The sequence below is a fragment of the Bufo bufo genome, chromosome 3 (genome assembly GCF_905171765.1).
Source record: "Bufo bufo chromosome 3, aBufBuf1.1, whole genome shotgun sequence".
Classification (NCBI taxonomy): domain Eukaryota; kingdom Metazoa; phylum Chordata; class Amphibia; order Anura; family Bufonidae; genus Bufo; species Bufo bufo.
In genome coordinates, this window is record NC_053391.1 from 569,146,759 (window position 1) to 569,168,553 (window position 21,795).

Genomic DNA, 21,795 nt, shown 5'->3' on the forward strand with positions numbered 1-21,795 from the left:
CTGACAGTATTCTAACACAGAGGCGTTCCCATAGTGATGGGGACGCTTCTAGTTAGAATATACTATGAACTGTGTACATGACTGCCCCCTGCTCCCTAGCAGCACCCGATCTTTTACAGGGGGCTGTGATCAGCACAATTAACCCTTCAGCTGCCGCAACTGAAGGGGTTAATTGTGCGTATCATAGCCCCCTGTAAGAGATCAGGGGCTGCCAGGCAGCAGGGGGCAGACCCCCCTCCCTCCCCAGTTTGAATATCATTCGTGGCCAGTGTGCGGCCCCCCCCCGGCCCCCCTCCCTCCATTGTAATATCATTGGTGGCCATTGTGCGACCCCCCCTCCCTCTATTGTAATATCATTGGTGGCCAGTGTGCGGCCTCCCCCGGCCCCCCTCCCTCCCTCTATTGTAATATCATTGGTGGCCAGTGTGCGGCCTCCCCCGGCCCCCCCTCCCTCCCTCTATTGTAATATCATTGGTGGCAGTGTGCGGCCTCCCCTCTCCCCCCCCTGCCCAATCATTGGTGGCAGCGGAGAGTTCAGATCGGAGTCCCAGTTTAATCGCTGGGGCTCCGATCGGTAACCATGGCAACCAGGACGCTACTGCAGGCCTGGTTGCCATGGTTACTTAGCAATATTACAATATTAGAAGCATCATACTTACCTGCTGCGCTGTCTGTGACCGGCCGGGAGCTCCTCCTACTGGTAAGTGACAGGTCTGTGCGGCGCATTGCTTAATGATCTGTCACTTACCAGTAGGAGGAGCTCCCGGCTGGTCACAGACAGCGCAGCAGGTAAGTATGATGCTTCTAATATTGTAATATTGCTAAGTAACCATGGAAACCAGCCCTGCAGTAGCATCCTGGTTGCCATGGTTACCGATCGGAGCCCCAGCGATTAAACTGGGACTCCGATCGGAACTCTCCGCTGCCACCAATGATCGGGGGGGAGGAGAGAGGGGAGTCCGCACACTAGCCACCAATGATATTAATATAATAGAGGGGGTCCGGGGGGGGGCGCACACTGGCCACCAATGATAATACAATAGAGGGAGGGGGGGCGGGGGGGCCGCACACTGGCCACCAATGATATTACAATAGAGGGAGGGAGGGGGGGCCGACGGAGGCCGCACACTAGCCACCAATGATATTACAATAGAGGGAGGGAGGGGGGGCCGACGGAGGCCACACACTGGCCACCAATGATATTACAATAGAGGGAGGGAGGGGGGGCAGGGGGGGCCGCACACTGGCCACCAATGATATTCAAACTGGGGAGGGAGGGGGGTCTGCCCCCTGCTGCCTGGCAGCCCCTGATCTCTTATAGGGGGCTATGATATGCACAATTAACCCCTCCGGTGCAGCACCTGAGGGGTTAATTGTGCGGATCACAGCCCCCTGTAAAAGATCGGGTGCTGCCAGGGGGCAGTCATGTACACAGTTCGTAGTATATTCTAACTAGAAGCGTCCCCATCACTATGGGAACGCCTCTGTGTTAGAATATACTGTCGGATATGAGTTTTCACGAAGTGAAAACTCATCTCTGAAAAAGCTTTTATGCAGACGGATCTTCGGATCCGTCTGTATGAAAGTAACCTACGGCCATGGATCACGGACGCGGATGCCAATCTTGTGTGCATCCGTGTTCTTTCACGGACCCATTGACTTGAATGGGTCCGTGAACCGTTGTCCGTCAAAAAAATAGGACAGGCCTATTTTTTTGACGGACAGGAAACACGGATCACGGATGCGGCTGCAAAACGGTGCATTTTCCGATTTTTCCACAGACCCATTTAAAGTCAATGGGTCTGCGAAAAAAAAAACTGAAAACGGCACAACGGCCACGGATGCACACAACGGTCGTATGTCATCAGTCAAATGTATTCACTATGGATACACTTTATGTAAATTGTTAGGCAGGGATGCTCGACCTGCGGCTCTCCAGCTGTTGTAAAACTACAGCTCCCACCATGCCCTGCTGTAGGCGGATAGCTGTAGTCAGCTGGAGAGCCTCAGATTGGTCATCACTAGGATAAAGGCTGTACTGCATTAACTGTCAGTGCAAAATTACAGAGTTTAAAGTGTATGTTTTGCTATACTACATTAAGCAATACTGCTTGGATACTGTTCCTATCAATGCTACTTTCCATTCCATTGAGAAACTGCAGAAACTGGGAATAGAGCCTAGCTCGATGTAGATAGCTTCAAGCGCAGAGTAAAATGAGCAGTAAGGCTCTGTTCACACTGGCATACAGTAATTGCTTCTGTTTTTAAGGATCCATGACAGATCTCTTATGATCTGTCATGATCTAATTGATAGGCCTATCATGATCTTTTGTCATTCTAGGATTCTTTTTTTAAAACTTATACTGAATTGTCCGGTATCAATTTTCTTAAAGATAGACTAGTGAAGCAATTCATACAGCTAGGATCTTGGACATGTTCTATATTATTCAGGTTTAATTTGCAATGCATTTGTTGCTTATTCACAAAAGGACACTCTTTTGGCATAGATTTACACAGAAATGGGGTTTATTCAGGCCTAAATCAATGGCAGCCCCCTTGTTGGTGAAGATTTAGATCATAAAACAGGTATAGAAAATGATAAATGAGATGGGCCAGCCAACCGGCCCCCTTCCCTGCCCACACTACGCCCGCCTTTTTTCAGACCTGATGTGTGTGGGGAAAAGTCGCAGATTTGTCCGAAAGTCTCTTTTGCAACCGAATCTACGACAGATATACACCAAAAATGGGCTTATATCTAATAATAAATGACCCCCAAAGTATATGGACACAAGTTTGGTGTGAATGGAATCATAATGCCCTTCTATATCTTCATAATAAGAAAAGTGTCTGTCATGTTCTGCAGTCAGGTGCCTGAGAACTGAATGAGAGTAAAATAATATTCAATCTGCATAGGTTTACTTGGAAACAGGCAGTTTGATTCCCATGTTTACAGTAAATGTTCTAGGGTAGAGTTTGTTGTAATCTTACGTTTCTTGTAGTAATGCTCTCCATACAGCATCTTGGTCTCAGCTGACGCCATCTGCCATTTATCCTCCACACTCTTCTTAATGAGTGGCAAAATGGTAAGGGCCGTGTTGAAAGCCCCTGGCTCAACTATTGAAACTTTCACCCCAAAATCATTAACTTCACGCCTAAAAACATGAATATATGCGTCAATGAAAGTATTCAGGTGCATCTGATTTCTACTAATCAAATTTTAATACCATAATATATTTTTCTTTGTAGTACATGAACGCCAGGAAATAAAATTCTACATTTTTTAGGGATCTTTTGTACATTTGGGTTATTCATTTTCCAGGCTCCAGCATTATCTTAGAGGGTTCTAATCTCATGATAACCAGTCTAGTTTAAAAATAGGTGCATGTTCCTCTCCTTATTCTGGCATACAAACAGTCACAAATATTGGAATAAAATGGTGTGACTTACATATGTGCCCAGGAGTCTCAAGACCTTTAGACAATATCGCCATTCATTGTGCAGACTACATCCACAGATCCAACTGTATTCTTCTTTGAGGCTTTGTCACATTTCCTGGCTGGGTTCAGGGTGGCCCATATGTCATGTTGGGTCCTCCAGACACCGCCAAAGTGTCAGCTCAGTGTGGTAAGACATGGTGCAAATAAGCTAGCTGTCTCTCTGAGAAAGCTGGTAGCCTGACCAAAGATTAGTGGCCCATGGTCTGTGGGTCAGTCATCTGGCTGGCTTCCTGGTCAATGGGCTGGTAACCTGAGGTCTATGGCTCCTCATGTCAGTGCCTTCTTCTGGTAAATCACACAGAGAGGTGGAGTTCCAAAGCACAGCCAAAACAGAGACATTGTTACAATTCCTGTCTATCATAGACCCATATAGAGCTTCAACTCTTTCCTGACGTGACACTTTTTTAGTTTTTGCATTTTTGTTTTTCACTCCCCTTCTTCCCAGAGCCATAACTTTTTTTTATTTTTCAGTTCACATAGCTGGATGAGGGCTTTGTTTTGTGGGACAAGTTGTACTTTCTAATGCCACTATTTAATATGGCATACATATATTTATAGTTTTTGTTGCATTTTTATACTAAATATAAAAATATAAACTTTTGATAAGATGATTTTCTTTTCATCGCCAAATTCTGACCCCCATAACTTTGTTTCAGTTATGTCTACGGAGATGTGTGGGAGCTAATTTTTTTGCAGGACAATTAGTTTTTCATAATACCATTTTGGAATGTGTGTGACTTTTAATCACTTTTTATTCAAATTTTTAGGAGATGAAGTGATGAAAAAATGGTGAGTAGGCCATTCATGGTATGGGATAACCTGATGTAACCCATGATGCTATTTTTTTTATATTGTTTATATATTTTCAAAACTTTAACTTTTTTTTAACTTAGATCCTTAAGTGGACCACAGCTTGCAATCATCAGATAATAATGGAATTTGTTCCATTATTCTGTACAGAAATAATTATATCCCAGTTCCCATCTGCTGGCCTGACCTAGGATATACTAATAATGAGCCTGGAAGCCTAGTACAGGTTCCAGCTCATTATTAGAACAGGACGCTTTCCTGATCTCCACCGGGGGAAAGCTTGCCTTACCCGGAAGTTCCAGGCTTTAGCCTCCTCAGATGCAGTGGTCACATTTGACCATGGCATCTGAGGAGTTAAATGTCTACAGTCAGCACCACTGCCTATCGTGGACATTATCTGCGATTGCCTGCTCTATGAAACAGCAGGAACCTGCCACCATCTTTAAAGACCCAACATCCACTGTACATGTACGGTGGATGTCGGAAAGGGGTTAATGCAAGTTTATGGGAATACATAAGCAGTTTTTCCAGACATAGCCTTCAGAAATAAACAACAGAGCCATACCAGACAGTCAGAAGGTCAGTATGTCTGTTTTTTCCCTCCAAAACTTAGCATAGGTAGAAATTCTTAAAGTCTCTCAGTATTAGCTGGCTGTGCATTAACCCTTTCCACAGTGCAGTACAGATATGGTGTGATAACAGTGCAAATTAACAGGATATATAACAAGAAACATAGACAGGCAGTTCAACAATATGAAACAGTATAAGTGCACACAAAACAGCATAAATCGCAATAAAATAGGGAGTTGATGGTTTTGCAGAATAGCAATATGGGCACATGTCCACAAACGCCCTCAGCCCACAGTACCCGTGCTACAGTGCACTACACTTTAAAATCAGGAAAAATGGACCGACATCCCAAAATAGTGAAGTACCAAGGTGGTTTATGAATACACACAGTGTATGATACTCACAAAAAATAGGTATAAAAATCGCAGCAGGTGAACAACCACGTTGTTTCTTAAAATGTGAAGAGACATTATGTGTATCTAATCCTACGGTAATATTATGAATGTGCTTTTGAATATGGGTTTGAAAATTCAGGGATTGGAGGTAGAGCACAAAAAATAGCAAGGTGGACATTAATCAGCAAGAACTATACTTGATTTATTCAATGGGAACTCTGCATCCAAAATTGTTTAATGTCAATTTTGATATTAGGTTCTTCTGATTACGTCCTCCTCTTAGTGAGAAATCCAGCGCCAGCGGCGTTTAACAGATTCGCCGCGCCTACGCACTTTATTCCCCATTATGACCAGATTTATTTATTGTGCATGTGCCGGCCTGTACATGCCGATCTAGCCGGCCTTGTGCCTCTGGCCATAATGGGGAATGAAGTGCGCAGGCGCATCTGTTGAATGGCACTGGCGCTGGATTTCTCACTAAGAGGAGGATGTAATCAGAAGAACCTAGGGCGGGCCAGAGGGGTGAAAGGGGAGGGGTTTCATATGAAAAGTGCCCAGGGGCCTGGGCAACGGCCGCATGAAAGCCCCCCTGGGCACCTTCAGAAGCTAATTAACATATTGAATAAAAGTGTTTTTCAGAGAAAATCGGCGATGAACAGCAATATGGAAGGTAGCATTGTGAGATTGTGGAACAGCTCTTCCTGTATGATGTTTGTGCCTAATTGTATTGAAACCGTCATTTGGCATTTTGGGCACTAGAGGCCACTGTTTTGCAGCTACAGCCAGCACACTCTGGGATTTGAATATGCAAAGCAGATGTTGACTCATGCAGTGTGCTTCTAGACAGAACCAGGAAGTGTGAGCGGATCTGACATGATGGAAGGATTGTTGCTAATGGTTGCTGAGAGGTTGGTGGGCATCCCGGGTATGCGGCATCCTCGGGCCCAGAACGGATGCAGGTCAGTACACCTGGTTACTGATTGTATTATACTGTTGCTCTGCTGCGTCTGCCACCGGCTAGGTGTGTCCTCTTTAGCGGCACAGCACGACTTGCAGGCTCTGCTGTGTGCGCGCCATCGGGCTAGGCCTGTCCCTCGGACAGGGACGGTGACTGTGGGCCTGGGGTATAACTTAGTCTGTGTATACTTATATTGTTGTGTTATTACTATTGTTAAAGTAAAGTTTCTGTTCTTGCATATAAAACTGGTGTCAGTGTCGCTTTCCTTGTCTGTGACTTTGCTGCATCCTGGGGAGCCCACCCCGGTACATGGCTTATAGCATTCTAATATGGGAAATGTAATGGAGATCCTGATGTTAGTGTTCTATAATGGTGATTTAAGGTGAAAGACTCCCTTCAAACTGCTAAAAGGTAAATATGCACAATTATGCAGTGAAAGGAGACATTATCACTGTGTAATTGGGCAGGTTAGATATTCAGCTGTATGTACTATTGGTGTGGCGTACCTCAAATATAGGCAGACCATGCAGCTGCTATGGGGCCCGTTGGAGGTGGGGGCCCGGAGTGGATGGAAGGCCCTGCCCCCTGATTATTATATCACAACAATAGCTGCTGCTTGAGTCCCTCTCTGGGGTTTTGGCGGGCCCTGCTTCCCCTTACAATGTATGTTCCGGCTGCAGTTACAGACAGTCCCCACTGGAAGCCTAAGGCCCCTTGCAGACGAGCGTGTCCAGATTAGGTCCGGATGTGTCCCGGTGCATTGCGGCAAACCCGCGCGAGTAGGTACGCAATTGCAGTCAGTTTTGACTGCGATTGCGTTCCGTTGTTCAGTTTTTATCGCGGGGGTGCAATGCGTTTTGCACGCGGGTGATAAAAAACTGAATGTGGTACCGAGACCCGAACTTCTTCACAGAAGTTCAGGTTTGGGTTCAAGGTTGTGTAGATTGTATTATTTTCCCTTATAACATGGTTATAAGGGAAAATAATAGCATTCTGAATACAGAATGCATAGTACAATAGGGCTGGAGGGGTTAAAAAAAATTACTAAAAATTTAACTCCCCTTAATCCACTTGTTCGCTCAGCACATGGTCCATCACATGATCCATCAGCATGGTGATGGATCATGTGACGGACCATGTGATGAACGTAGTGACATCATCAAAGGTCCTATTCCTCACACAACAAGACAGAAGAGATGCCGGCTGCGCAAACAAGTGGATTAAGGTGAGTTAAATTATGATATTTTTTTTTCAACCCCTCCAGCCCTATTGTACTAAGCATTCTGTATTCAGAATGCTATTATTTTCCCTTATAACCATGTTATAAGGGAAAATAATAATGATCGGGTCCCCATCCCGATCGTAACCTAGCAACCGTGCGTAAAAATCGCACCGCATCCGCACTTGTTTGCGGATGCTTGCGATTTTCACGCAACTGCATTCATTTCTATGGGGCCTGCGTTACGTGAAAAACGCACAAAGAGGAGCATGCTGCGATTTTCACGCAACGCACAAGTGATGTGTGAAAATCACCGCTCATGTGCACAAACCCCATAGAAATGAATGGGTCCGGATTCAGTGCGGGTGCAATGCGTTCACCTCACGCATTGCACAGGCGCGGAAATCTCGCCCGTGTGAAATGGGCCTAAGAGAGAGCTCTCTCTCTTCTGTCAGTTGAGCGCTGAACTGGCCAATTAGCGCAACTGTCAGATACAGAAGCCAGCTCCCATGTGTGAACCCATGCTGGCCCTGCCTGGCTCAGTGAAGGCTGACTGCCGGACTAGAGGCACGGCACAGCCAGAGTGAGTAACACGCTGCTTTAAGTAGTGAAAAAGGTCAGGACCTGGTTGTTAGAGGGGGCAGCAATTCTGCCTTCCTCAGCAGCAGTAACCAGAGTATTTTATTTTTTTGGGGTGTGGGACCTTCTCTATATAAGCATCAGTAGCAAGCAGAGTTCACGGCAGCTTGCTGCTGTTTATATAGAGGACATTGTGCCCTAGGAAGAACCCCCTTCTTGCCCATGTACTCTCCCTGGTGCACACTAGGCATCAGAAGCAAGCAAGAGTTCATGGCAGGGAGGTGGTCTGCTTTTGTAAAACAATATAATAATTTCTTAATAGAATAAAAAAAAAAAAAAAGTTCAAGGCATTTACATACTACTTAATTCCTTAATATTTTATCTAAAATATGTGTAACTCCGAAATTAATTGTAACCAGCTGAGAATCAATCTACATATTATATATATATATATATATATAAAAACATAAATTGTACTTGATTTTTACAGGTAGGGATGGGCCCAGTACTGAGTTTTGCTATGGGGCCCCATGATTCAATGTACGCCCCTAGGTGGTATTATGTAGCTGGTACGTTGGCTGGTGCTGTTATCAAATCTATTTTGTAGCATTAGTTACTAGGAGATTCCTACTGAAAAATGGCCATGCTCGCCAGTAGCGTACATAGAGAAGAAGGGCCCCATAGCAAGGATCAAACCAGCCCCCCCACACAGGACAGAAGGGTTTCTGCCTAAACCCTTTTCAATGACCCTTGGGCCATTTTTCCACTGCTTCATTTGCTAAAAGTTGTTCCTTTAGAGCAGGGTTTCTCAACTCCGGTTCTCGGGACCCACCTACCGGTCAGAATTTGAGAATATCCCACAGAATGAATACCTGGGGTAAGTCCTGATGCACTGACACTAATTATATCACCTGCTCAATACTAAGGAAATCCTGAAAACATGACTGGTACAGTAGGTGGGTCCTGAGGACTGGAGTTGAGAAACCCTGCTTTAGAGGGTAGATTCCTGACCAAGTTTTTACCTCCAGTAGAAGAGGAGATAATACCAACTAAGACTGAGCCCCCTCTTGCCCTGGGCCCCATAGCAGTCGCATGGTCTGCCGCTATGGTAGTTACACCCCTGATGCTCATTGTGTACATTATTCAGACTAAACCCAGCCCCCTCCTTCTAAACTTTCTGTTTCATGAGCACTAGCATCAGAGGGGAGAGAGGGAGGGGGATAAGACATGGCTCAGCCTGAGAGAACAATGCACTGATTTTCTATTTTATTTTTCATGGTCTGCAATTGTGAAATCTGATGAAACAAGAGCAAATAACAAATACACAAAGGGAATATGTTATGTTTTGTTGGTTATTTTTCTTTGTTTGCATTCTGGCTTTACTGGCCCTTTAAGTATCAAACTAGGATGCATCATTAAGGGGTTAAGCAGCAAACCTCTGAGACTACTTAGGTCTCTCCATCAGGTCTGTTATACCGTGCCTGATAAAGAGACCTAGTAGTTTGGAAAGTCTGCTGTTTAACATACAGTAATTTTATTTCAATTAGAAATTAAAATATATAAGGTTTAGGCCTGCTTCACACTGGCATTAATGGTTCTGGCAGGCTGTTCCAGCAGTGTGCAGCGTGCGCTGCTGGAGGTCCGTCCAGCCCCATTCACTATCATGGGGAACGACGGAGGTCCTGCCGCAACTTGTATGGCCAGTATTAATAACTGTAATATGCAATATAGACTAAAATGTATATGGCTGCGTTAAAATAATGATTGTTCACCAGATGGAGTATTGGTGCTCCAACTTCTTAGGTACAACATTTTCTTTAGTTGTAGATATAATTTAAATCTTTTTCAAACTCCCATCATTGGCTTCTGGAAGTGTCAGTGAAGGATAGGAAGTACATACCACATGGCATAGTTATTTTTTTTTTAACATTTAAAACCTATTAACGATGTATGCCTATACAGTGGGACATGTTGTAGCCTTCCATTGGAGATATATCCTCCTGATGTACAGATGTAGGCTCCAAACATGTGAGCAGAGCCTAACTTAGGGCAAAATGTGATTTGACGTCTTATCTGTTTCACTGCAGAACTTAGCCTAGCTAACATCAGGGAAAAGGCAATCAATTTTATTACAATTTTCAAGTCCAGCACCACATGATAATAAATAATATTTACCTTAAAATATCAGAGAAGTCTTCCACACCATATTTGGAGATATTGTAACCACCTGGAATAAGAGGCAGTCTGCCGCAAATACTGGAAACATTTACTATCCTTCCTTGTGCTTTCCTGATTAGTGGTAGTAATGTCAGTGTCACATCAATCATCCCCAGTACATTCACATTAAGGACCTTGACAAAGTCATCTTTCTTCTGCCATCCAAGAGGAGCCATATAACCAGAAATGGCAGCATTATTCACCAGACCCCAAAGTCCTACAAAACATAATTTTGAATATAAAAAACATGGGCATCAAACTCAAAGTGTCAAACTTAAAGGTTTCATGAAAAGGTGGCCTATCAGAAGTTTTGACCCTGAAAAACAACTGACCGAGCTAGGTAGAGGCTGTGGACAGCAAGACAAACATAGTAAAAATGAACAAACTTCTTGACTGAATCATTCCAAAAATTTGATCTGGGTTCTAATATATTTCACTGGAAAGTGGTATAGTTGGCCTGAAAACTGGTACATGACATTTTGCAGTTGACATTCTGCAATTCGAATTTCAGGGAAAATTTGATTCACAGCGAAGCCGAGTTTCCTCGTGCTTCATGGTAGTGAATCGATTTTCCCTGAAATACTGTAAAAAAATAAAAATAAAATCATACTTGCCTCATCCATTTGCTTGTGATGGGCCTTCGCCATCTTGATTGAAGATCTCCCATGAAATCCCGTGCATGGTGAAATATGAAGTCACCACGCTGGCTGATGTGATGACGTCATCATGGGCCACACAAGATTTTGCGCTATATCTTCAATCAAGAGGGCTGCAGCCGGCCTGTCTTGAGCAAATGAATTTTATTTTTATTTTACACCCGATTATTGCTATCAAACGCTGCAATAATGTATGAATGCGGAATCTGAGGAGTACAATGACGGGGAGCATTGCAATCATTGCACCCACTACTTATAAAGAAGTGCACTTCGTGACAAACTAATTTGTCACAAAGCAAATTTTTTTGTAAAATTTGCGAAGCAGACAAATTTTATTTTTTAATACTTCACTCGTCTCTAGTGAACTCCAATCACTTGCTAAAATGGTCCAGCTTTTATCCGGTTTTAACCAAAAAACGTCACCCCCTAATGAAATGTAGCCAGCTTATGCAGTCTTTAAACATTTCTATCCGGAGGTTTTTTCTTTTTTGCGTTTTCGTTTTGCGCTCCTTGCCTTCCCAGAGCCATAACTTTTTTATTTTTCCAATTACATAGACGTATGAGGGCTTGTTTTTTTGCGGGACAAGTTGAACTTTCCAACTCCCCCATTTACTATTGCATATGATGTAGTGGGAAGCAGAAAAAAAAAAATATCCAAATGGGGTGTAATTGGAAAAAAATAAGCAATTCCGCCACATTTTTACAGGTTTTTTTATTTCATTTACGACATTTGATTTGCAATAAAACATGTTAGTTTCATTCTACAGGTCATTTTGAATCCAGCAATACCTTATATGTATAGTTTTTCTTGCTTTTTGATACTGATAAAATAATAAAAACCTTGGAAAATATCAGTTTTAATTTGTCATCACCATATTCTGACTCCTACAACTTTTTTGTAGTTATGTATACGGAGCTGTGTGAGGATTAATTTTTTGCGGAATGATCTGTACTTTTTTATTGATACCTCTCTGGGGTGTGTACGACTTTTTCATCACTTTTTATTGAATTTTTGGTGGGAAATGAAGCGACGGAAAGAAGTTTAATCAGATACAATGAATTTCAAATGATCAAAGAGCCAGATTCACACTTTGATAGTTGTAGCGATCTCTCTGCTCTTTCTTTCCTCTGCTATGAGTGACGGTTTTAGAGATTTTCTGGACGCTCAAGACACAACTCATAGCAGAGGTGAAAGGCTGTGAAGCAGCTCACCAAATATATAGTTATAGCCAGGTTTTACCAACACAGTAGTATGTTGCCACCAGCTGCTGAAACCACATCAGGGTATCGTATTCTTTGGTGTTGCTGCAGATGTAATTTCTACATCTCTTTGATCTATGTAATGTATTTAATCATTATTATACTGTAGAGTTTTCTCCTTTGTGTGTTTTAAAACCTAAATGCCAGGTTTGGAACAACCATTTTCCATGAATTCTTATAAATTTTTGAACACTGCTGAATAAATATAACAAACTGATATTGTCAAATGCCCTAAGGCACAGTTCATACTCAGGGATTATATAACTCACCTTTGTCTCCAACAATAAGAGACACCCACTCAGCTGCAGAGCTCACATTCTTGGAGTCAGAAATATCTAGGATTACAGTTTGCAGTCTACTAGATGCTTCATTCTTCAGCTTCTCAGCCCCCTTCTCTGTCAGGCAAGATGCTAGAACCCTCATGCCACGTTTGTCCAGTTGCTTGGCCAGCACATTTCCAAATCCAGTGTCACATCCGGTAATGAAGACATATTTATCTGTGAGATTCTCCAAAATATGACTTTGTCTGTACCATCTGTACACTAATAGCAAACCCAACAGTATCAGCACAAAGAGACACATGATGGAATCACAAATTCTAAAAAAAAAAAGAAAAAAAAAAGAATAATTGTTATCATACTGGGTATGGTCTCTTCAAAATTGCTCTAGAGCTGTGGTCTCTCTCTAACCTCTGGTTCTTACAAAACTACAACTCCAAGTATGCCCATCAGTCTGTGTTCTCCCTATGAGGCCTGTACAGTTTTATTGCTTTTTTAAAGTTCCAAAAAGTTGACTAGTTGGTTCCAAAAAGAAGACTAGTTTGTGTTTTTGTAATATACATTTCCTCTATTTCGAGGATATATATGTATATACACACACACAGTATATACGCACACACATTGACAAAAAATATAGCGCACCCTGATAGAAATGTCAGATTGCTGCCAAACTTGGCATACAGAGCAGTCCGTTTTTTGTCCGGCTGCCTCTCGGCATGTTTGCCGTGCTGCAGTCAATTCTCCGGCCCGTCCCCATTATAGTGAAAGGAGCCAGACTGGACTTCCAGAAGCACACGTGTGCAAGCGTTAGTAATCGTAAGCGTTGAGCGTAATGGCTCAAATCCTACTTATCACAATCAACTACCTTATGTGTCACCCCCAATTCCTCATAGATTGCAAGCCCCTGCGAGCAGGGCCCTGACTCCTAGTGTTTCAGTTGCATATTAACCAGATACTTTTGTTTTGTACATGAACCCTATGAATTTGTAAAGCGCTGCGGAATATGGTGGCGCTATATAATTTTTTTATTTTATTATTATTATTATTATTATTATTATTATTATTATTATATTATCCGGCAGGCCATTCCCCTGCTGGACAAGCCTAACGGTAGTGTGAAAGAATCCTTACTAGCATGTTTGTTTCCCATGGAGCATTGGTAATAAGTCTCAATACCATGGAGTACTTCCAGTAAGTCTCCATACAGGATTAGTCTTTTTAAGGAGTCAGTAAGCACATCATCACATACATACACTGTATGTATCCAAAATATAGCAGAACATTCAAGATGAGACTAAATGTTCCCCTAAGGCAGAGATCAACAACCTCTAGTTTTTGTAAAACTACAACTCCCTGTATGTTCCATTCACTTCTATGAAAAAAATCTTGTAGTAGGGTCAGGCTCGGACTGGCCCACAGAGGTGCAGGTGAATCCCCCGGTGGGCCCCTAGTCTCCCACCCCCTAAACAAGTGGCACATAACACAGTAGACTTACTGCTTTACATACATATATTCAATGTACAGCTGTCACAGCCAGACAGCTGAGAAGCGCTCACAGGAGCTTCTCAGATCCTCCTCCTTGAATTTCTTTGTTTTGGTTTAGTTTCTCATCTCGTTAGTCTATCTCAGCTGTCATGCAGTCAGACTGATCGCTACCCTTTAAGTTCCTCCCCATAATGCAGTAGTGTGCGGCTGATACAACTTCCTGGAGTGTGTGCGCGCATGCAGTTCCCAGTTCCCAGTTCCCAGTCGTCAGTCGTCAGTCGTCTGCAAGATAAGTGCTGTTTATGTATTTATGATTTTGTCTTTTCTGGATCCAGGTGACCCTGACTCCCTCCGTGTCAGTGTAGGGAGCCGGTGGTCGTGTCCCTTCACTATTGTAGGGTCTTCAGGTAATAGATAGCCGAGGAACGTGGATATGCGGACATCCACCTTTGGGGTGTTCGCATAGGCTGAGCAGTGAGGGAGAGCGGCAGGTCTTTTGCAGGGGTCTCCCTTTGTTCCTTAGTTGTAGATCCAGAGAGACATTGTTTATATGGTATTGTCTTGTTTCCTGTACACCATCCGTGACATTATCAGCCGCCAAAACCGTCTCAAGCATGGATCCGGTTTCACTTTTGGCTGAACGCTTTCAGGGTCTTTCTTTGGAGGTAGCTGATCTCCGTAAGACTTTTTCTCAGTTTCAAGTGACCGGTTCAGCTTGCGTTCATGGAGTTTGTGCTGAGCCTAAGATCTTGCTCCCGGATACGTTCTCCGGGGGTAGTGAGAATTTTGTGCGTTTTAGAGAGGCTTGCAAACTCCATTTTCGCCTTCTTCCCCATTCTTCTGGTGATGAAGAACGGAGGGTGGGGATCATTATATCGCTGCTCAGGGGTAACGCTCAGTCCTGGGCCTTTTCGCTGCCGGAGGGGGCACGGCCCCTTCGTTCAGTGGATGAATTCTTTTTAGCCCTGGGTCAGATATATGATGATCTGGATCGTATTGCTATTGAGTCTAGACTACGTCTGTTATGCCAGGGTAAACAATCCGCAGAGATATACTGTTCAGAATTTCGGAGATGGGCAGCAGATACGGGTTGGAATGATGCTGCACTCCGAAGTCAATTTTCCTATGGTCTTTCAGAGGGATTGAAAGATGCATTTGCCTTTCATGAAAGACCTACCTCCTTGGATTCTGCTATGTCTCAGGCTGTTCGTATTGACAGGCGTCTTAGAGAGAGAGGAGAGATCTCTCCTTCCTGTCATACTCAGTCCCGGGACAGTGCAGCGGTCTCATTCTGTGCACAGGGGTCTCAGTCGCTGTCAGCCCCTTCTGAGCAGGAGTCCATGCAGCTGGGGTTGATTGCCTCTGACAATAGAAGATTCAGCCCGCAGGGGAGGGTTTGTTTTTGTTGTGGAGGTATAAATCATCTGGCAAATGTTTGTCCCTCTAGGAGATTCAGGCAGTTTTCTGGGAGTAATAAAGAGACAAAAAGGAAAAAATCTTTTAAAAATGTTCCGTCTGTTACTATTGGCAGGGTTGAGGCGGAAATTGAAGGTTTTCCGTTTGCTTGTAGTTCCCGTTTTGTCCTGCCTGCTAGGGTGGCGCTAGAGAGCAAGAGCATTTTTTGTGAGATTTTTGTGGATAGTGGAGCAGCTGTCAACCTCATTGATAATCAATTTGCAATAACTCAGGGTTTCCAGGTATGCACTTTGGGAAAGGATATTCCTGTTTTTGCTATTGATTCAGCTCCACTTTCTCAGAAATCATTAAAGGGCATAGTTCACAATATCCGTTTAATTGTGAGTGATGCTCATGTTGAGGATGTGTCATGTTTCGTCCTTAGCGGTTTGCCTACTCCTCTAGTGTTGGGGCTACCCTGGCTCACTAAACATAACCCCACCATTGATTGGCAAGCGAGGCAAATAAATGGTTGGAGTAACTTTTGCAGAGAGAATTGCCTCATAACATCTGTTTCTGAGGTTTCTACTAAGACTGTACCACCTTTCCTCTCTGAATTTTTGGATGTCTTCTCTGAGAGTGGAGTTCAGGGTTTGCCTCCGCACAGGGAGTATGATTGCCCTATTAATCTCATCCCAGGCGCCAAGCTGCCTAAATCTCGTTTATACAATCTCTCCCAACCTGAGAGGGTCGCTATGCGGGCTTATATCTCTGAGAGTCTGAGAAAAGGACACATACGACCCTCGAAGTCACCTGTTGCCGCTGGTTTTTTCTTTGTTAAGAAAAAAGATGGTTCTTTAAGACCTTGTCTGGATTTCAGGGAGCTGAACAGTATCACTATTCGTGATCCTTATCCGCTTCCTCTGATCCCGGACCTGTTTAACCAGGTTGTTGGGGCTAAAGTCTTTTCCAAATTAGACCTAAGAGGGGCATACAACCTGGTTAGGGTCAGAGAAGGAGACGAATGGAAGACGGCTTTCAATACCCCTGAGGGCCATTTTGAGAATTTGGTTATGCCTTTTGGTTTGATGAATGCCCCAGCCGTTTTTCAGCATTTCGTCAACAGCAATTTTTATCATTTAATGGGAAAATTTGTATTAGTGTATTTGGATGACATTTTGATTTTTTCTCCTGATTTCAAGACTCATAAGGAACACTTACGTCAGGTCTTGCTCATCCTGCGGGAGAATAAATTATACGCGAAACTGGAAAAATGTGTGTTTGCGGTTCCAGAAATCCAATTTCTGGGGTTTCTTGTCTCCGCTTCTGGTTTTCGCATGGACCCCGAGAAGGTCCGCGCTGTGCTTGAGTGGGAGCTTCCTGAGAATCAGAAGGCGCTGATGCGTTTTTTGGGCTTTGCCAATTATTACAGGAAATTTATTTTGAATTATTCCTCTGTTGTTAAACCACTCACTGATATGACCAGAAAGGGGGTAGATTTTTCTTCCTGGTCGGTAGAGGCGCGTAAGGCCTTTTCTAATATCAAGGAGAGTTTTGCTTCCGCTCCCATCCTAGTACAACCTGATATTTCGTTACCCTTCATAGTTGAGGTTGATGCTTCTGAGGTAGGGGTGGGTGCGGTCTTGTCTCAGGGTTCCTCTCCTGCCAAATGGCAACCGTGTGCCTTTTTCTCAAAGAAACTCTCCTCCGCAGAGAGAAATTATGATGTGGGAGATAGGGAATTGTTGGCCATCAAGTTGGCTTTTGAGGAATGGCGCCATTGGCTAGAGGGAGCCAGACACCCTATTACCGTGTTTACTGACCATAAAAATCTGGCCTACTTGGAGTCAGCCAAGCGTCTGAACCCGAGACAGGCCAGATGGTCTTTGTTCTTTTCAAGGTTTAATTTTGTTGTTACGTTCCGCCCTGGGGTTAAGAATGTGAAGGCAGATGCCCTGTCACGTTGTTTTCCGGGAGGTGGGAATTTTGAAGACCCGGGTCCCATTTTGGCTGAAGGTGTGGTGGTCTCTGCTCTTTTTCCTGAATTGGAGGCAGAGGTGCAGGCAGCCCAGTCAGAAGCTCCTGATCTTTGTCCTCCTGGGAGGTTGTTTGTGCCTCTCGCTTTGAGACACAAGATTTTTAAAGAACACCACGACACGGTCCTTGCTGGGCACCCGGGGGCAAGAGCCACACTGGATCTCATCGCTCGGAGATTCTGGTGGCCTGCGCTTCGTAAGTCGGTTGAGGGTTTTGTGGCAGCTTGCGAGACTTGCGCTCGTGCCAAGGTCCCTCATTCACGGCCATCAGGTCCTCTCCTTCCTTTGCCCATTCCTTCCCGTCCTTGGACACATCTGTCCATGGACTTCATAACGAACTTGCCTCGTTCCTCGGGGAAGTCTGTGATTCTGGTGGTGGTGGACCGTTTTAGCAAAATGGTGCATTTTATCCCTTTTCCTGGTTTGCCCAATGCTAAGACGCTGGCGCAGGCATTTATTGACCACATTGTCAAATTGCATGGGATTCCTTCAGACATAGTCTCTGATAGGGGCACGTGCAGCGTACTCAGGTTAGGTTTAGAAATGTTCCTGGGTGTTGTAGTGCAATAGACACTAACCTGAGACGGCTGACTCTCTGCAAGGGCAGGTGATGATGAGAAATGTTCGTGACGCCAGTGCCAATTAAACGGTGGCACGCCGTTTGCTGATAGCAGGAATAACTGAGGAACCACGTGATGTTAAAACAGAATTCAAACTTTAGTAGTCATCATTTAGGGACATTGACGGAAGCGCAGTTCCTTTGAAGACAGTTGATTTTCAATACAGTTGATGCAGGCAATATATATATATATAGCAAGGTGACTTTAGAGTGTTAAACACAGGACTTGCAGTACAGGCAGCTTGCACTCTATTCCTGACTGATCCTGGAACATAGAAACTCTTCTCCAAGGTCCAATGCCCTAGCTCTGGCGTATATCCTTGGTTTTATCTCTATAAAGTACCTCCTCTGTAGTCTTGAGTACCTCTTGCTTTTCTTGACTTGCCTCTGTCTCTCTCAGTGTCCTCAGGCTGATTAGCTGTGGTGTTCCTGCTTCTGCATATATAAATTCAGGAGGGGAACCTTTTCCTTGGATCTGGAACCCGGTTACAGGGACTGCATTACCCTCTCCTGGTCCACAGGCTTCAGGCCTGGACTTGACTCTGACATAGTCTAATCTCTGGATAGACTAGACTACAGACTTCAGACTCCAACTACAACTCTAGACTGACTTTCCTTTCCCTGACTGGGCCTTATATAAACTAGGGCTCCCTAGCTCCCTCTAGTGACTAAGAGCTGGAATGACACCCCTAGCAGGCCTGTACATGCACATTTTACAGCAACAGGGAAATACATAGCATTACATTACATTACATTTTATAAAGATGACTTATACCAACTTCCCCATAAATAAGGGGGACGACAGCACACAAGTGACCCTTCTGTAGTGACGGGCATTACAGTCCCCGTACACTACATACCCCACTGCTTTAAGCTGAGTACGACCTCGTACTCCATCAGGGCCCGCCCAACTGGAATTTCTACCTGAAACAGAAAAAGACACATGCAGGCATACATATATGTAATTCATCTGCATTTGCATTCATATCAGGTCCAATTGGCAAAGGTGAAGGGTGGTGACAAGGGGCGTCGTTCTCTTCTCTCAGGATAGTGAATGGAACTGGGGCACTGACCTGGCACAGCGTGACATTAATACCAGGATAGTCCATGACAATGAATAAGTCCATATTAGAACAGCAAGAAACGGTAAAACAGTATAAAAGTTCTTGGAGGCTCAAAGAACAAATATGAGTCCGTACCCAGGTTATTTTCCTATAAATCACAGAGGCTCTCATGCGGTGGAGTCCATCTCTGGGCACATTTCCTTTTAAAAAGAGCAAGAATCTCAGAGGCTCAGGTTCTTTTGAGTCTATCTCCGGGCACGGTTCCTTAGTATCAAGTTGCACAATAAAATTGTATAATATAAAACAAGTGCTGTAATACCCCTGATCAACCTGAAAAGGGGGGTAAGGGTAAAAGGTGCAACAAAGGAACAGGCACAACTTGGCGTGGGATAGCAAAAGCAGGCAGGAGGTCCTGGAAACAAACTTGGCTTCGTTGACTTTAATACTTCAGTGGTTAACACCTACCACTGAGCCGTGGATAAACTGGCAGCAGCAACAAACGACCAGGAAACATAGGACTCCTGTCCTGGAAGGGTTAACAACATCATTCTTTGGTGAAATAAATCAAAGGCCTAGCAGGCTGATTCACAGGGGTATGTCATAATTACCCGGCTCTGCTGGCAAGTACGGCCTGTAGTAGTCCTCTACAGGAGGATGTGCCCACATAACGGCATCAGGGGGCAGCTGCAAGGTAAAGGGGCCCCTAATAGGTATTGGCCCCATGGGCCTAGGGGTAAACCCTCGGGTGGACCGTACCGGTCCCGGCATAATGATTGTGGGTGGTGCTGCATTGGGTACCGCCGCCGCAAGCGGTCCGGTGGGCTCTGTGCAGCAATTCACAGGAATAGTGGGTCTTCTTTGGGGCCTGGACGGAGCAGCGTTAACAGACGGTGGTTTACGGGTGGTGACAGGCACCCTTACCTCGTCTCCTTAAGGCGGCGTCTGGATCCTGGCGGTGGCAATCTTGCGCAGCTCCCGCAACTTTTCCTCCAGCCGGACGATCTGGTCACCAATGCTCTCTGTGTCGGAATCGCTGTCCTCTTCTGGCGCCGCCGGCGCAGGTACAGTCAACGATGGCTCGGACGCGGCCTCTGCAGATTCCGGTGGCGCATCGGGTCTCCTACCCTTCCGGATATTCCCCAAGGTAACCCGAAGTCCTTTTAAGTTCTCCATGTCTGGTACGGTCTTCTCCCGACGAGGCAGCTCGGGGGAAGGATAGGGGCTCACCCATTTTTCCAACACGGTTGGCTGCCAGAAGACATTAGGCCCAATGAAGGAGCCCCGCTCTTGGAAGGTGTGATGGGCCGGCTCTGGAGAGCGTTCAGGTTCCCGCTCGCAGCCAGAGTAGTCTTCTTCTGCCTCCCAGTCCTCAGGTTCTCGCTTGGGACGGGTCACGGCAGTTGCATAAGGGCCTCTCAAGCTCTCGGCAGGGGTGAACTCCACTTCCTCTCCCTCGCGGAGGCTGTGCTGATAGGAAGGGAGGTAGTCTCTCTTGACAGATCTTCTGTTAACATATAAGTCTCTGCCAGTTAGATAATCTTGGATGAACCCGTAGCCACGGGTTTTGTCAAAGGACACCACCACTCCCTTTCTCCTTTCCAGGCGGGGTTGGGTGTTGGTGTGTCGTTCATGGATAGTCTTGGTCAGTTCCTCATAATATATTTTAGTCTGTGTATTCCGCTTTTTAGCGGCCTCCCGGATCTCTGCCATTAGTGAGGACCACTTGAAAGAGGGCTGAAAGAAGTCTCTCCAAGAGCCATAGCAGGGCTCTGGTTCTTTCTCCCGTGGCGGGCCGGCGGGTCTCTCCGGTCCCAGAGAGTAGGCCGGTGGAGCGTCCTCAGGCTCTACACCAACATTATCCATCTTTGGTATTTCAGGCGCGGACGTTGCTGCAAAGCTGTGCTCACTCTCCAACATGCTCGATCCTTCTCTGGAGAGCGATAGGGTGGCGCCAATAAGATCAGCCAGATCCTCCCATTGCACTGGGAGGCCGCCCCCCAGGTATTCCAGTATGGGGAAGGCGGAGTCCATGCTGGCCGACATGCAAATGTCCAGATAAGCAGTGGCGCCTGACCTTGAACCTTTTCCCGCTTTTTCATCAAAAAGGCGCCAACTTTTCCCGCTTTTTCGGGATGAAGATGACACAGCAGCAAATTCGGCAAGCTCAGCGGCCATCTTTAGTAGAAACGCTGTCTATTCACTGACAGCAAGCAGGATGATGAAAAGTCCATAAAACCACACTCCGGTGTGGCGATTTCTTTCCTCTTGATAGCGCAACACTGCACAGCGCTTTTTGGAGGTTTTAGGCACACTTTGGGTATGTTTTTCAGTCCACAAAGTCCACTTTAATAAAACAGGCAATTTGTCACTTTGGTCACAGGGCAACTGTATAAGGCACAAAGTTCACGCTTCTTGCACTAGAAAGCGTGCGAATCCTGTTCGTGACGCCAAAAGAGAGGTGCAGCGTACTCAGGTTAGGTTTAGAAATGTTCCTGGGTGTTGTAGTGCAATAGACACTAACCTGAGACGGCTGATTCTCTGCAAGGGCAGGTGATGATGAGAAATGTTCGTGACGCCAGTGCCAATTAAACGGTGGCACGCCGTTTGCTGATAGCAGGAATAACTGAGGAACCACGTGATGTTAAAACAGAATTCAAACTTTAGTAGTCATCATTTAGGGACATTGACGGAAGCGCAGTTCCTTTGAAGACAGTTGATTTTCAATACAGTTGATGCAGGCAATATATATATATATAG

General features: G+C 44.9%; 1 protein-coding gene across 2 annotated transcripts in view; it reads right to left on the reverse strand.

Moving 5' to 3' along the window:
* Window positions 1–21,795, reverse strand: part of LOC120996032 (retinol dehydrogenase 7-like) — a 48,194-nt gene that overhangs the window by 13,406 nt on the left and 12,993 nt on the right. Inside the window, exons 2-4 of one of the 2 annotated variants that reach the window (XM_040425689.1) lie at window positions 12,431–12,703; window positions 10,204–10,462; window positions 2,989–3,152 (exon numbers count right to left, since the gene is read on the reverse strand). In XM_040425689.1, coding sequence (XP_040281623.1) covers window positions 2,989–3,152; window positions 10,204–10,462; window positions 12,431–12,584 — 577 coding nt within the window. In that variant the 5' untranslated portion in view covers window positions 12,585–12,703. Of the gene's footprint in view, window positions 1–2,988; window positions 3,153–10,203; window positions 10,463–12,430; window positions 12,760–21,795 lie in introns of both variants that reach the window. The other variant, XM_040425688.1, reaches the window with a different exon arrangement.